At 32.8% G+C, this 16,900-nt stretch overlaps 2 protein-coding genes across 2 annotated transcripts; both read right to left on the minus strand.

Annotated features, from left to right (window-relative positions):
* Positions 1-1,159: 1,159 nt before the first annotated feature.
* Positions 1,160-10,288, minus strand: LOC124437780. The gene is made up of 7 exons (XM_046987707.1): positions 10,277-10,288; positions 4,720-4,984; positions 3,864-4,580; positions 3,018-3,746; positions 2,237-2,811; positions 1,880-2,036; positions 1,160-1,505 (listed from the first exon to the last, which is right to left on the minus strand). The coding sequence occupies exons 2-7, from the start codon at positions 4,926-4,928 to the stop codon at positions 1,478-1,480; spliced, it is 2,415 nt and encodes an 804-aa protein (XP_046843663.1). The 5' UTR covers positions 4,929-4,984; positions 10,277-10,288; the 3' UTR covers positions 1,160-1,477.
* Positions 10,289-12,563: 2,275 nt separating this feature from the next.
* Positions 12,564-16,336, minus strand: LOC124437862 (interferon-inducible GTPase 5-like). Its single transcript, XM_046987794.1, has 5 exons — positions 16,305-16,336; positions 15,805-15,942; positions 14,507-15,064; positions 13,607-14,184; positions 12,564-13,288 (listed from the first exon to the last, which is right to left on the minus strand). The coding sequence occupies exons 1-5, from the start codon at positions 16,334-16,336 to the stop codon at positions 13,221-13,223; spliced, it is 1,374 nt and encodes a 457-aa protein (XP_046843750.1). The 3' UTR covers positions 12,564-13,220.
* Positions 16,337-16,900: the final 564 nt, after the last annotated feature.

Raw genomic sequence — 16,900 nt, forward strand, 5'->3', positions numbered from 1 at the left:
TGTTCTTTTCATTATATGATAAATAGTTCCTGGAATATGATGCAATAAAAATAAATGAAAGGGCTTCATTCTAAAAAAGTACAGAGAAGAAATTATCAATTTTTTTAATGTAGTCACTCATGCCTCCATTCCAATTATTTGCTCTTTTTGTAAAGCTTCGTGGGAATAAAACAAACATAAGTTAGATTTTGATATGCTTCGTTGAAAATAACATACATAAACAAGCCGATATTAATTCATTAGTATTAGAAGATAGTCCAAAGGTCGCGATAAAAAAAACTTTTCTTTTTTCAGTTATTGTGCATTCTGCTCTTGAGATTGAAAGAAAGATGGTGTCATTAATAATTTGAAAAGAAGTCATAGAGCTTTAAATGAACATTGAGTTAAAAGAAACCGAGTTTGTTTAACGGAGAGTCTTAAAAATATTAACGTGCCATGTCAACTAGAGCAGGTACAATTTTCATCAAACAGTTTCTCCTCACTTTGAAGTCTGGCTAACAATAAATTTTTGTAAGATTAAAATATATAGTATGAAGAGTCCCTGATTTTTGATTTACAGATATTCTGTAAGAGTATATGAGAGACTAAGACTTGTTGCATATATGCTAATGGATAGCATTCGTCTGTGCAAGTAACTTAACCGGCACGGTGAGGGCGCTTTCCAGTGAGCGGTTTAAAGTTAAAGTGACTGACAAACATTTCTTCAAAAGGACATCCTCTGGAAATAGTTCCCCATTACAAGGTGCTTGGCTTAACAACACGGAACAATCTTAAATAAAATGAACATGTCGCTATTACTAAAACATGCTTCATACAGTCTCCATATGATTTTCGAGTGCTTAAACCAAAGGCATAATTCCGCTCAATGTGAATTATTTTTATTAACCATGCCTTTGTTCGATCTGTATTGGAGTACTTTTATAATGTATGGAAAATAAGTCTACTTGTTTATCTGGCTGATTCAATAGAGAAAAGAACACTAAATAAAACCTATCCAGGTATGACTTGTCGTGGAACTTTGAGTGAAAATGTGATTGTTTAAGGCTAACATTTAATGGCGTCAGTTTTATCGTTTGTTTGGATACTTCTATGTGTGTTATAGATTTTAAGCCATTGTCACTAATAGTAATAATTAAAAGCATCAATTTGTTCTCAATAATAAGTTTGATACACTTTTTAGAGTTCATTGTGTTCAAATACATGTTTCTATAAATTTCATCACTGTACTACTTAATAGAACAATAAATGCGATTTCAGTTTTTTGAAAATCCACCAATGACTAAATCAAATTTATGAACTCTCATGGTTACTATCATACATTCCTAAAATGGAGAATGGGGTAAAATTACTGAATAACATTCTATTGTATCCTTTCATAGATTGAACAGGATGTAATTTGAGTTGGCTATTGCTCATCTTTTGCATTCCATATTTTGAAAGAAATCCATTGATTTTAAAATGAGTAAATAGTCAAATATTACGTCGCAGGTCTAAGAATTCCATAAATTAGAGCTTACAATATTTTTAGCAAGTTCACTATACATATGTCTTTGTGCAGGTATGAAATTAAGTAAGTTGTCATTGTTTTAAGAGAAATAATATTGGGCAAACAGGCCCCGTGCGTTCTGGTTAACTTCCGTTGTTTTGAACTGTTTCATCCCAAATGTCAAGAGCAACCTTTTCTAGATTGTTGATGCACTTATGAAGAAAATGATACACCATAAAAAACGACGTCGTAGATGATAACAGCGGGCCAACAATGGGAATAAATTTTGTGTTCTCTTCCAAACCAAGCTCCAGAGCAAATTCTGCAATAGAAGTCCACGACTCATTGACCAAAATATATTTAAATAAGACAGTTGACGATTCTTTGTTTAAAGCTTCGAATTCTTTGGTTCCTTTATCAGGAAAGCCAAACTGGCGACGGTAAATATGAATTTCTTGAAAAACCACAGCTAAGTTGAAAGCTGATCCAACTACAGGAACAGGAGCAGCATTTACACCAGCTGCGGCAACAGCCACTGCACCTGCACGAGCTAGAAAAGACATAAATAAAATTTATGTCAAATCAAAATGAGTGATCGAGCAAGTGGAATTAAAAAGTTCTGCTAAGAATTTTCCAGCCAGGTACAATTCAAACCAACCAAAATGGCGTATAGCCATCTTGATAAATAGGTAAACATATTCATGTATGATTGCCTACTTCACTGGAGATTATTCCTTATAGATAACTAACTTTTCAATAACTTGGCCTTTCTTTTTATGCAGTCACGTGTTAAATTGGTCAGAGAAAGAATGAAACATTCTCTTCTACGTTCAGGTAAAACCAAAGATATTGCTTCAACCAAACGATCAAAATCATATTTCTTTGGAACATGGTTGTCAATCAAGAAGATATCGCTTTCATCTTTAATGAACCCTTCCAAGTTTTTCAAACAGTTTTTCCCCATTTCTTTTAAGACAGATGCTTTATCAAACTTTGGTCCTTTGTCGTCTTTGGCGTTTTTGAGATCGATATGAACGTGAGTGCGAACAAAAAAGAAAGGCTTGTTCAGCTCTTTCGAAACTTTCTCAGCTAACTCTTTGTTATATTGAGTGAATCGTGTTTTGCAAAAAATAAGAAAAGCGTCGTACTTCTCTAGACCATCAACTTTTTTGCAGTATTTGTTAAGATTGGGAAATGTAGGTGTTCCTATGCCAGGTAGGTCCCAGAAAATAATATTTTCATTATTTGGATGAGCATATTTAGTGGGCACTGTGGTTGTTTCTGTAACACCAACTGGTGCAGCTTCCTTTTCGTGACCTTTAAGTCTAAAAATGACAATTTAACATTTGGGAGTTGGTTATTGCAAATTTATGACATTGCTACACATGCAGGGTTGTAAAATAAAAATTCCAAAACAATATATGCATTTGACATATAAAACATGCTTTATATTAATACAATTTCACCATTTTGCAACTGTCAGTAACGACTCCAGGTTTAATACCATGTAAAAGTAAGTTTAATTAACTACCCTCTTACGGCGTTGATGAAAGATGATTTTCCGGCTCCAGAATCTCCCGTTATGGCAAGATTTATCTTAACTTCCTTGAACGAATTAATTTGACGATGGTAAAAATCACCAATTCCACAAATGCCTTTCCGGTCAAAGCGATCCTTAGCTTCGGCAAAGCTCCGATCATCATCAGTTATTGAGTTATTTTTGTAAATTACATAGGTTAAAGACCTTAGAAAACCTTGACTTCGACGTTCTAGTAACTTTGAAACGACATCCCCGCACAAGCGATTGAAATCGTATTTCTCTGGAACCTTGCTATCAATTAGAAAGACATCTTTTTCGTCGTGAATATAATCTCCCAAATTTTTCAAACTATCTTTTCTCATGTTTTCCAAGACAAAAACTTCATTAAACTGTGGTCCTTTATCATCTTCGGCGTTTTTGAGATCTTGATCAATGTTGGTGCGAATGAAAAAGAAAGGTTTGTTGAGCTCTTTTGAAAATTTTACAGCAAGTTCTTTGTCATCGTTAGTGAACCGTGATTTTGAAAAAATAAGAAATGCGTCGTAACTTTTCAAGTCCATTTTTTTGAAGTATTCTGTAAGATTTGGATATTTAGTTGATCCAATACCAGGAAGATCCCATAGCTTGATGTTTTCATTTTTCGGATGAATATACTCTGTGGGTTCTGTTTGGATTTCGGTAACATCAACTGGTGCTGCGCCCTTTTCATGACCTTTAAGTCTACAAAATATGATGTCAAACTTTTGTCACACGTTGATAATCGTGATAATTTTTTCTGCAAAATTTGCGCAAAAATATTCATCTATTTTATTGTCATTTGAAAGAATATTTACTAACCCTCTTACGGCATTTATGAAAGATGATTTTCCTGCTCCAATTCTCCCAGTTAAGGCGAGATGTATTTTCATGTTCTTCCATGATTCAATTTGATCTCGAATAAATTTATCAACATCAATTAAGCCATTTTTATTTATGCGGAACTTGGCTTCTTCTAAACGTCTATCTTCTTCGGTTAATTCTTTGTTTCTGTAAATGACAAGGTTCAAAGAATGTAAAAAGCATTCTTTTTGACGTTTAAGCAACTTTAAAATGACGTCGTTACGCAGACGATGAAAGTCATATTTTCCCGTATCATTATTGTCAATTATGTAGATATCTGCTGTATCCTTTGCCAAACCTCTCAGATTGTCAATGCAAAGTTTTCTTATTCCATCATATGCAATTTCGCCATTTGTTTCTGATTGTTTATTGGCATTCCGAACGTTGACAACTACATGCGTATAAACACAAACAAAAGGTCTCTGAAGCTCTTTTGAAACTTTCTTAATCATGTTCTTCTCATGGTCTGTGAAGTTTGATCTGCTGAAAATCAGAAATGCGTCATACTTCTCTAGACCACCATTGTTTTTGCAATAGGTTTCAAGATTTGGATTTTCAGGTGTTCCAATGCCGGGTAGATCACAAAGCTTGATATTTTTGTATTTAAAATGAGAATACGTTGTTTTCCAAGTTGATACGGCATTTCGTGCTGCCTCGTTTTCGTCAGTTTCAGATCTGTGTAAAAAATGGTAAATATGTGATATACTTAAATGACAAACACAAATAATGTGCCAATGTTTCACAAGCCAATTCTCTTACGTCCTTGGCATCCAAATACATTGTTTGTGAAGCGAAAATAATAAAAATAAATTACCCTTTTATGGCGTTTATGAACGATGATTTTCCCAGATCTCTTGATCCAATTATGGCAAAAACTAGCTCAAATTTCTCCCATATAGCAACTTGTTTATCGTAGAAATCATTAATGCCTTTAAGACCATTCTTCTCAACATATCGTCTGGCTTCGTTTAAAAGTCTTTCTTCTTTTTCTGTAAGAACTGGTTTAGACGAAGATGAACCCATAATCTACGCAGATGGAAATGGAGGATCAACTGCCTAAGAAATTTATATAAACATAACTTTGTTATGGATGCCAAGATTACGCCAAACTGTAGGGTTTATGTTCTTTTCATTATATGGTAAATAGTACCAGGAATATGATGCAACACTGTAAAACGATAATACATCACTTAGATTCGTACAAAAAGTATTGGAGGAAGAAAAAACTACCATTTAAAATGCATTCATGTAAGCCACAACTTCTTGAGCTTGCATTTTGTAAGGATGTATTGCTATTCAAAATAAAAAGAAAAAAAGATTTCGATATGCTGTATTGAATTGACATAAAGATTGTCCAAAGGTCGATCTCATCATTTCAATTCATCTCAGCACGAAATGAGCGTGAAAGACACGTGCAGATCGTTATGTAAATTTAGACTGAAAAATTATTTGCTGTTGGAATATCTTTACTTGTCCTCACTTTGTCCACAATATTATATATTAAAAATATTAATAACATAACTTGAATTTAATTAAGATACCTGCATCTGCCATTATAACTAAAGCCACAAAATATGTGAAAGCTAAATATGTAAAAAACTTTATGCACTAGGCTGACGTGTTGGACTTTCACTTTTTCAGTTCATTTTACTATTTACTCAAAAAATATAACTTTTGTGAAAGTTATTGAAAATACTAAAAATGTGCGTAACACTTTGGAACAAATTCGATGTCATATATTTTTGTAAGAACGATGGAATTTTCTTAATCTGTATTGTAAATAAAAAAATCCTTTACGAAAATCATGCAACACGCCGACCACATACCATGACGTACGTTAACTTATAGCTACAGTAAGAATTCACTTTTAATTTCATAAATGCTTTATGTTTGGCCGAGTTGTTTTCGACAAAAACTTCTATACACACAGAAGATTTATAAATACAATTTGTCATATAAAAGATGATTGAACGAACTTATTGAGACATATGGTCACACCACATATATCTTTAAATTATGTAAAAATTCCAGCAATGCCAGTTAATCCATTAACTAATCATCAATAGCACCGAAAATGTAAAAGAACATAAATGATGCAGCATTTCACTCCGTTTAAAGATTTTAGAACCTTGATGGAGTCGACAGAGTTTGATTTAAAGCCACATCATTTTGTGCAATGAAAAATAAAAGTGTGTATAATATGCATAAGAGCAAGTTTTTATCTCTTCCTTTAAGGCGTATCGTTTCTTCAGCTAAATATGCCCCTTGAATTCCAAAAATTCTTGTTTTTTTGTTAAACAAAACGTGCACTATATGCCCTTCAACAAGTGATATTCAATACAGCGCTTGTTTTATAAAATTTGTGGTGAATAATAAAAAGTATACAGACGGATCGCTGTTGTCGGAACCTATGATATTTTTCTTCTCGCTTAAGTTGCTCGGTGCATGTCGCCGGCAATTTTTCCAGCCAGTCGATAAGACTTTTTTACTTTTTCCAGTCACAAAAATAACATGAAGTCATTTCTTAAGTATAAATATTCCCTAATTTACTACTCAGAAATGACGTCATGCTTTTTTAGTGGTTGGAAAAAGTGACAAACTCTTATCAAAATGGAATTGTGGACGTGAAGATTCGGTTCACAACTGAGTGACCCTTCTGTGCTTGGGGTCAGATTAAAAACTTTTCCAAAAACTTTTATTTGAAATCATAGCGCAACCAAGCCAAATTTAAAGAGAAACGTTTTCCAGATCGTCGACGCACATAGAAAGAAAGTCATAAGCTTCTTTTCTGAAGCAAACTTTAATCCTTGTAACACAAGTCTAGCCTTTCATTCATGCATACATTTAACACAGTTATGACTCAAGATACTAAAAGATAATATCTGCTAAAAGATTTGGTGACGTATACTTTGGAAAAGCAGAACTAAGAAAGAAAATTAAAATGTCGTGTTATGTATAGCTACATACAATTCTGGTTATACTACTAAGAGGAAGAAAAGGATAGGAAAGTACATCTATATCATACACATGATAGATAAAACAGTTGATCGTTAAATCTGTAAACATTTTCGGGAATGAACAAGCAAAATTGTAAAATAAGCATTATAAATATCATAAGATATAATTATTACAAGTTGTTGTTGTACTGAGAAAACGCCTACTGCATGCAATTTAATTAGCATTGCCCTTAACTGTTTCATCACAAATATCAAGAGCAACTTTTTCCATTTCGCTGATACACTGACAAAGAAATTTGAAAACGAAATTGAGGTTGCAGAAGACAAAAACTGCCCAGCAAATGGAATGAATTTTGTGAACTTTTCAATACCAATATCCACAGCACTATCTGCAAATAGAGGCAGTAATCGGTAGACTGTTTTAAAATGTATTTCAATATGATAGAAATTGATTCATCTCTCAAAGCTTTGAATATTTCAGATCCTTCATCAGGAAGGCCAAACTGGCGACGGTAACGATGAACTTCTTCTAAAATCAAAACTAAGTTAAAAGCTGATCCAGCTGCAGTAACAGGAGCAGCGTTTACACCAGCTGAGGCAACAGCCACTGCACCTGCACGAGCTAGAAAAGACATAAATAAAATTTATGTCAAATCAAAATGAGTGATCGAGCAAGTGGAATTAAAAAATTCTGCTAAGAATTTTCCAGCCAGGTACAATTCAAACCAACCAAAATGGCGTATAGCCATCTTGATAAATAGGGAAACATATTCATGTATGATTGCCTACTTCACTGTAGATTATTTCTTATAGATAACAAACCTTTCAATAACTTGGCCTTTCTTTTTATGCAGTCCCGTGTCAAGTTTATGAAAGAAAAAATGAAAATTCTCGTTTACGTTCAGGTGTAACACGGAAGATATTGCTTCAATCAAACGATCAAAATCATATTTCCATGGGACCTTGTTGTCAATCAAGAAGATATCTCTTTCATCTTTAATGAATTCTTCCAAGTTTTTCAAACAGTCTTTCACCATTCTTTTCAAGACAGATGCTTCATCAAACTTTGGTCCTTTGTCGTCTTTGGCGTTATTGAGATCGATATGAACGTGAGTGCGAACAAAAAAGAAAGGTTTGTTCAGCTCTTTCGAAACATTCTCAGCTAACTCTTTGTTATATTGAGTGAATCGTGTTTTGCAAAAAATAAGAAAAGCGTCGTACTTCTCTAGACCATCAACTTTTTTGCAGTATTTGTTAAGATTGGGAAATGTAGGTGTTCCTATGCCAGGTAGGTCCCAGAAAATAATATTTTCATTATTTGGATGAGCATATTTAGTGGGCACTGTGGTTGTTTCTGTAACACCAACTGGTGCAGCTTCCTTTTCGTGACCTTTAAGTCTAAAAATGACAATTTAACATGTGGGAGTTGGTCATTGCATTCTAAATTTATGACATTGCTACACATGCAGGGTTGTAAAATTAAAATTCCAGAACGATATATGTATTTGACATATAAAACATGCTTTATATTAATACAATTTCACCAATATGTGACTGTCAGTAACGACTTCTGTTTTAATACCATGTAAAAGTTAGCTTTTTTGTTACCCTCTTACGGCGTTGATGAAAGATGATTCTCCGTTTCCAGAATCTCCCGTTATGGCAAGATTTATCTTAACTTCCTTGAACGAATTAATTTGACTATGGTAAAAATCACCAGCTCCACAAATGCCTTGGCGATCAAAGCAATCCTTAACTTCAGCAAAGCTCCTATAATCTTCGGTTATTGAGTTATTCTCTTAAATTACATAGGTTAAACACCTTAAAAAACTTTGACTTCGACGTTCTAGCAACTTTGAGACCACATCCCCACACAAACGATTGAAATCATATTTCTCTGGAACCTTGTTGTCAACCATGTAGATATCTTTTTCACTATGAATTAAACCTTCCAAGTTTTCCAAACAATATTTCTTCATTTTTTCCAAGGCAGATTCTTTATTAAAACATGGTCCTTCGTCCTCCTCCGCATTTTTGAGTTCGGTGTCAACATTGGTACGAACGAAAAAGAAAGGCTTGCCGAGATCTTTTGAAACTTTCTCAGCCAGTTCTTTGTCAAGTTGAGTGAACCGGGATTTGCAAAAAATAAGAACAGCGTCGTACTTCTTCAGACCACCCTCAATCTTGCAATATTCATTAATATTAGGATATTTAGGTGTTCCAAAGCCAGGTAGATCCCCGAGCTTGATGTTCCTCTTTTCAGGATGAATATATTCAGTGGGCACTGTTGTGTTTTCACAGAGGCCAGTTGGTGCTGAACCATTTTCATAAGATTTAAGTCTAAAAAAATATATTATGTTAAATGTATATTATGTTATTATACGTTGACAAACAAAGTGCGACAAAGTAAAAGTCAAAACATGCAACAGTAAGGTACATAAAACACATAACAATATTAGCTTCAAAAAGAAAATTACCTTTATAATAATTTGCAAAGTATTATTGTAATTAAAAAAAGGAGGTAGTTACCTTCTCACAGCGTTGATGAAAGATGATTTCCCTGTTCCAGAACTTCCTGTTATAGCAATGTGTACATCCATGTTTCTCCATGATTCAATTTGATCTTGAATAAAATCATCAACATCAGTCAAACCATGTTTACCAACGTGAAACTTTGCTTCTTCTAGAAGTTTTTCTTGTTCGCTTAACTCCTTGTTACCGTAAAAGACACCGTTCAAACAATTCAAAAAATACTCTTTACGACGTTTAAGCAACTTTAAAATGACATCGTCGCGTAGACTGCCAAAGTCATATTTTTCTGTATTATTGTTGTCAATTACGTAGATATCACTTGTATCTTTTACCAAACCTTTCAGCTTGTCAAAGCATTTTTTTCTTATTTCATATAATGCAGTGGCTTCCATAGAACCGCGATCTATTGAGGTCTTCGTCATTCGTTACATCAACATGCCCATGCGTATGAATACAGAGGAAAGGCCTTTGGTACTTTTTTGAAACTTTTTCAATCAGTTCTATCTCATGGTTTGTGAACCTTGATTTGCTACAAATTAGAAATGCGTCGTACTTCTTGAGATCACCGATGTTCCTGCAATATGTTTCAACATTGGGATTTTCAGGTGTTCCGATGCCTGGCAGATCACAGAGTTTGACATTTTGGTATTTAGGATGAGGATACGTTTTCCTCGAAGGTGATACATCATTTAGTGATGATACTTCTTCGTATGCTTCAAATCTGTTCAAAGTTTTACAAAAACAAATTAGCCAAGCCTTAGTATTCTGCTAAATTTTATCGTCAATAGCAAGATTAAAAAAATGAATTACCCTATTATGTTGTTGATGAACGACGACTTTCCTGAATTGCTTGATCCAATTACGGCAAAATATAAATCAAACCTTTCCCATTTAGCAACTTGTTGATTGTAGAAACTATGTAGATCATCAAATCTTTTTTTACATATTGCTTGACTTCTTTTAAAAGTTCTTCTTCTTTTTTTTTTAACACTAGTTTTGACCAGGATGAGCCCATAATAAGCCAATAAGAAATGAAAAATTTATTGGCAAAATTGCAAAGAAATTTGGAACACTGTAAATGTTATTGTTGTCGCAAAGCTTACAGCAAACTGCAGGGTTCCTATACTCTTTACATTATATGATAAATAGTTCCAGGAATATGATTCAACACAAAAAAATAAAGTATTTTGTTCAGAGCTTTAAATAAAGTCATCGACTAAGAAAAAATTATAAATGTACTTATGACGACAGCAGTTACTAGAACTTGCTGTTTTGTAACGATATAACAAAATTGAGTTGAACTTCAATTTGCTCTATTCAAATTAACATAAAGATGCTAATATCGACGACACAAGATGTTCCAAAGGTCGATCTCAAGATTTGAATTTACCTCATGCAGCTTGGCTTGAGATGAACGTGAAATACACGTGCCTTTGTTTTACAACAAATAAAAGAATGGAAGAGAACTGACAATAAAATTGCCAGTACGAGTCTGTTTTTCTTAGATATGCACCCCCCTGAAAACTTTCTGGTTACGTCCATGGTTTCATATGCTTTACGTGTAAATTAAATCTCTCGAGAAAAAATCTCTGTAATTGAATATAAAGGTGAGCAAATTTCTGTTTTTCATTGCTTGTTGCGCACGCAACCATCTGTCAAAGGTAAGTTAAACCACTATTTAAATTTACAATTGGCCGAACAATTGTAACTATTTAACTCATATTGACTTACAAAAAACCCGAAATTTTACCTTAAATATAACTATCTAGTATCTACATCCAAAACAGATCACTTAGTAGGGTGCGTGCTCTAGTTTGAATTAGATTTTAGTGACTATTTTGGGGTGTGTTGGGGTCTTGTTTTGTAAAACTCTCTCGCTATTAAAACATGATGAAGAGATTTTTTTGGAAGTAGGCTGCATGAAACGAAAATCTTGCTTGAATTGCTTTTGAATAAAGTTCTTTATAACATTAAAATTTTGCATGGAAATTGACATCTCTCCACACTCCCAGTGTGGAGAGATGTCAATTATACAATGTTTATAACAATGTTTATAAGTTATTTGCTTTTTTAGGCAGGCTCCCTTTTGTTATGAGGCTGACAGCCTCTCATGCAAATAAAACATGAAAAAAACAATTCATGGTAGACAAATACATTAATCCACAAAGTACCAAAAATTTAGTAATTACAACATCATGTAGCCTAGCTGCTTGAAGTCCCTAGGTACTTAGATGGTTAACCTTCAATTTAAAATTTGGTTGCTAAGAATGCTCCATTTCAATCAGTAAATAAACTTATCACATCTCACATAAATTCTTTTAATCTCATCTATGATGTCTTACCACACAAACTCTAAATTACTAAAGCCATGTGTTAAAGATGGAAGTATAACTTAAATAAAAAATACTCTCAAACTTTTGTAGGCACAGAATACATGGAGAATAGGGATTTTAACAAATTTTGCTTTGGCTATTAAATATAAATACTTCAATGATTTCAGCATCTTGATATTTCTCATTTAGGTGAAAGTCAATTTCCTCACCAAAACATACCAAAACCAAAAACTTTTTAGTACAATTGTTTCCAAACCAAATAATCTGGAATCAATGAAATGAAGTGAAACAAATAAAATTCCCTTCTTACCTTGGTAAAGAGTCAATGTATTCACAACAGCACCATTCATATGACCAAATTGCAATTATTTCCAGCATTTTGGCAACAAGTCGTGAATAAAAGCTTCACAATGTAACTTGGTACCACAGTTGACAGTTTATGGCATTCCTTACCACGTGTTAATTGATTATACTTGTATAATTAACATTGAAAGATTGTTCGACAGCAGAAAAAAGACATTACTTTAGCAAAAACTAACCAAACCAAAAATAAGACAACAATTTTAGACAAAAAAGAGTAGTCTAAGGTAAATAATATAAAATTTCTCGTTTTTCTATCAGTATTGAGCGTCTGCATGGTGAATGAACACAAGGAAGAGATTACTAATTGGTTCATTACTTCATGTAATCAAAACGATAGTGATATATGTTTTATTTTGTACTTAGGCCTGGATGGAAAAATATTTTCCAGACATTTTACGTATTCTGTTGCCACAACTTTCTTTTTTTCCCTTCTGATTTATTGCCAAATACCTCAGATGAATAAAAATAAGTTCTTATGATGTTAAATTTTATTATTTATTAAATAACCAACAACTTACAAGGTTGGATTCTATCCATGAAGGAGAAATGCAGAATTTAAAAAAAGTTTTTTGGTTTACATTTATATTTAAAAGAAATCATTTTGCTGATTTTCAAGAAATTAAAAGAGTGTTTGCTAAGTGGCATGTTTAGTTAAAATAGAGAAATCACACGCGCGAGTCTCGAGAAACGTGATATTAGGTACATGAACTTCAGAATAATATGTGTTATTTACTACGCATAAAGTGCTTTCGATTAAGAAATATTTTGTGATGTTTATATAATTTTGACTGTTAAGTTTTTTTTTCATGTTTGTGAATTTTCTCCCTCTTTGTTTGCCGCATCGTAAGGCTTCAAAGCTTCTATTTCTAAACTTTTGATGCAATTCAAAAGATAATCATACGCCCAATTGACTTTGGCTGGTGATTCTTCTACTGACTTATCTTTCAAAGCTCTTCTTTGATTTCTTCCGATTTTTTTCTGAATCTTTTCATCGATTTTTCTTCGTATTTTTTTCTCATGCTCTTCTTCTTTGTGACACAATTCATCGATTTCTTCAGATGTCATCAGGGATTTTTTCAGCTGATCATACAAACCAAATACGTGATGATATCGAATGACTTCCATCGATATCAGTTCCACAAAACTTCAGGATTAGATTCAGCAATTACGAACAAAACAATCACCAATTGTACTTGAGCTGAAATATTTTTGAAAATATGAAAGAAATTAAAACTATAAACAGATATTAAGCAATTATTGGTTGAGGTTGAGCATGATGTCAAGAATTATTCAGACCAAGGTCAATGTTATCTGCCGAAGCGAAGCTGAGCATGGCGCATGCGTACTTCGTCATTAATCACAATCTCATTCCAGAATGAAACTCAACTCGCGTTTACATGAGGTTAAAACTAAATTATGATCCGGAATGAAATTTCAACCATTAGTATCTACATTATTTTTTGTCAAATAAATACTCTTTTAGCTACTGCAGATATCATTTTAAAACTGAGTATACCTCTCAAAAAGTTCGCCTTAATTCTTATTATAGCATGTGTAGATTTGTCCAAGGAAGCAACAAAACTCTCTTGTTTTTCCTCAGGTAACGATTTAGCAATCGATTCCTTCAAACGTTGAAAATCATATTTCTCTGTAACCTTATTGTCAATCAAGAAGACGTCTTTCTCATGGTGAATCAAACCTTCCAGGTTTTTCAAACAATTTTTCCTCATACGTTTCATGACAGATGCTTCATCAAACTTTGGTCCTTCGTCATCCTTCGCATTTTTTAGTTCGGTGTCAACGTTGGTACGAATGAAAAAGAAAGGCTTGTCGAGCTCTTTTGAAACATTCTCAGCCAGCTCTTTATCATGTTGAGTGAATCGCGATTTGCAAAAAATGAGAAATGCATCGTACTTCTCTAGACCACCAACTTTTGTACAATATTCTTTAAGATTGGGGTATGTAGGTGTTCCAATGCCTGGTAGATCCCAGAAAATGATGTTTTTATGATTTGGGTGTGAATACTCAGTGGGTTTCTTCCTCATTTCTATAATACCAACTGGTGCTGCTGCTTTTTTTTCACTAGCTTTGATACTGAAAGAAAAGACATGTCAGACGATCAAAAAATTTTACATTTTAATTAATGGTATAGCTTTAATCAATTACGTTTATTATTGGTAAGAACACAGACAATAAATGGTTTGTACAGGATTTCAATCTCCTCATTTGTGCTTCAAGCTAATTAAATATTTGAGGTATTTAATAAACGATTATTTTCTTGATCTTTATAATTTTCTTCAATGAGCTTTTTTATTATTTGTTTCACTGTTATTTTGATCAAAAGTTGAAAAAGTTATAACTTCAACTCATTCAACAGAAATTATTTTTAATTTAGAGCAATCAATAAATGTGTTACCCTCTCACAGCGTTGATGAAAGATGATTTTCCTGTTCCAGAATTTCCTGTTACAGCAAAATTTATCTCTGTGTCTATCCACAATGAAATTAAATTCTTGCTGTAAAATTCCAGAATCGTATCAACACTGTGTTTCTGAGCTTGTTTAAAGCGTTCCTTATTTTTCCTGGTGTTTAAGAAAACGGCCTGATTCAAACATTGCAGAAACAAATCTTTTCGACGTTTCAACAACTTCGACTCGATATCTCCAAGCAGACGGTTAAAGTCGTATTTGGATTTATCCTCTTTGTCAATTACGTAAATATCTGACTCATCCTTTACCAAATCTTTAACACTTTCTTTTCTATCCTTATCTTTGCCTTCATCAGTGTGTGCAATAATGAAAATGACCGGCTTTCTATGCTTTTCTAAAATTTTCTTGGCAATTGCCCTCTCATTCTTAAGTCTTGATTTAACAATTAAAAGAAATGCATCCAACTTCCTAAATTTAGGCTTCTTTAAAGTCGAATTCAATCTTAAATTCTTGAATTTGATTTCGGGATCTTTGTTAGAGTTGCGTCTATAAAAATATACATTTGGCATTTTACTATAAACTAAAGTGGGATCCAGTCAGTATACAATGAGCTGGCTTAAGGCCTTCAACCATTATAACACAAATGTTTGATGAAGCTGTTTGTTCCATCGCATTTACATTTTAATATAATCAATTTGAAAGCCGTTTGAAATTTACATAACAAATCAATATGTTCATATAAATTCAACTCAAAAAATGTTAGCTCAAAATGTGGTGTTTTTGTTTCTTCAAACATCCGCAAAGCTGTTATATCGATTTTTATTTCTTTAAAAATTAAAGTCTTTCAAATGTAATGAAGTATGTATCTCTTATATTTCTTTAATAATTAATATTTCAACTAAATCAAATTTGTTGTGACGTGTCATTTTAATTTTGAAAATATTAACAGAGTTCTTTTTCCATCCATGATTTTGAGAACTTCTATATTATTCTGAAACATTAAGTACGACATGGACAATTTTTAAAGCACAGTTAATCATAAATTGCGAGAAGGCGAAATCTGTTCAAGACAAATAACGATGTTGTGGCTTATAAATAAGTAGTTATACGTATTTTTGCGGACTTTACATCTGTTAATTCTTTATTTATTAGATTTTATTGGTTTGAAACCATTTTACAAAATTCATTTAACTGATTGAAGCAAACGACGCAATCTGTAAAATATAATTTATACGTGTCACCTATGTAGAAAATTAAAATCGTAAAACCAACCAGCAATAACTTACGGAGTAAGAGCCTCGATTAAAAAGTTTCCTGATTTCTTTGATCCGATGAAAGCAAACACCTTTTCATTTTTTTCCCATTCCTTGATTTGGCATATATACCAATCACTTATGCCATCAAGCCCATCTTTCTTAACTTTTCTTTAGCTTCATTTAAAACTTTTGTCATTTTTGCAAATTTAAACTTTCTTTTGAGGACTTTGGAGCCATAAGGATAGTTTGATCTGATCGAAATTAAAACGGGTTTTAAATGTGAGACGTTGAACGAGATTATTGACTATTGGAATGTTGTTTTGCCAGCAGTCGGTAAAAAGCAACAGCGGGATGTCGTCTCTATTCAAATAATGGTATTTCCTTCCTGGAGTAATTTAATGCATAAGAAACGAAAGAATTTTGTTTATACTATTTTTGACAAAAATCAACACATTAATATTTGAACTATACAAGATGAATTCCACAACAGACAAATGGAAAGCAGTAAATTACTGCAATCATGTCACTACTTCCAATGACATTGGTCTTTTGCCAGTGACATGGAACGTTGTTAAGATAAACATCAGTTGAAATTGTCGGCCAAATTTATCACATGCTATCGTCACATAAACATTGTTATAGCATCTTTGATTTTATGTATCCACAAAATTGAAAACGGGGCTTATGTAAATGATATTGCATTAAATAAAGTAAATTTGATCCGGCCTACTTCTACATTCTGGAGTTTACCAAACAGTAAAATGCATCGTTGCAACATCAAATATTGTAAATAACTTCACAGTAGAAAATGAGGGATAAAGTAATATAAGGTAATTTGTTATTTGACAAAAGTTACCTAATCATGCAAGACATCAAAATTGACCTTTGAACATTGCATTATTATTCAAATCAGTATATATCAATAACAATAATCTGAACTTCTGTTCAATTTTTCGATAGAAAAATGTAAAACCTTATGTGGCTCTGTATATAGTGTAGCAACTCAATTGAGTCAACATAACTTGAATGGCTTTAGCTATTTCGTTTTTTCACTTAAAACGTAACTAATTTTAGATAAAGAATCTCTGTCAAAAAATGATTAGAGAAATATATAATAAATAGAGTT

This window comes from Xenia sp. Carnegie-2017, unplaced genomic scaffold (assembly GCF_021976095.1).
Source record: "Xenia sp. Carnegie-2017 unplaced genomic scaffold, XeniaSp_v1 HiC_scaffold_17, whole genome shotgun sequence".
Classification (NCBI taxonomy): Eukaryota; Metazoa; Cnidaria; class Anthozoa; order Malacalcyonacea; family Xeniidae; genus Xenia; species Xenia sp. Carnegie-2017.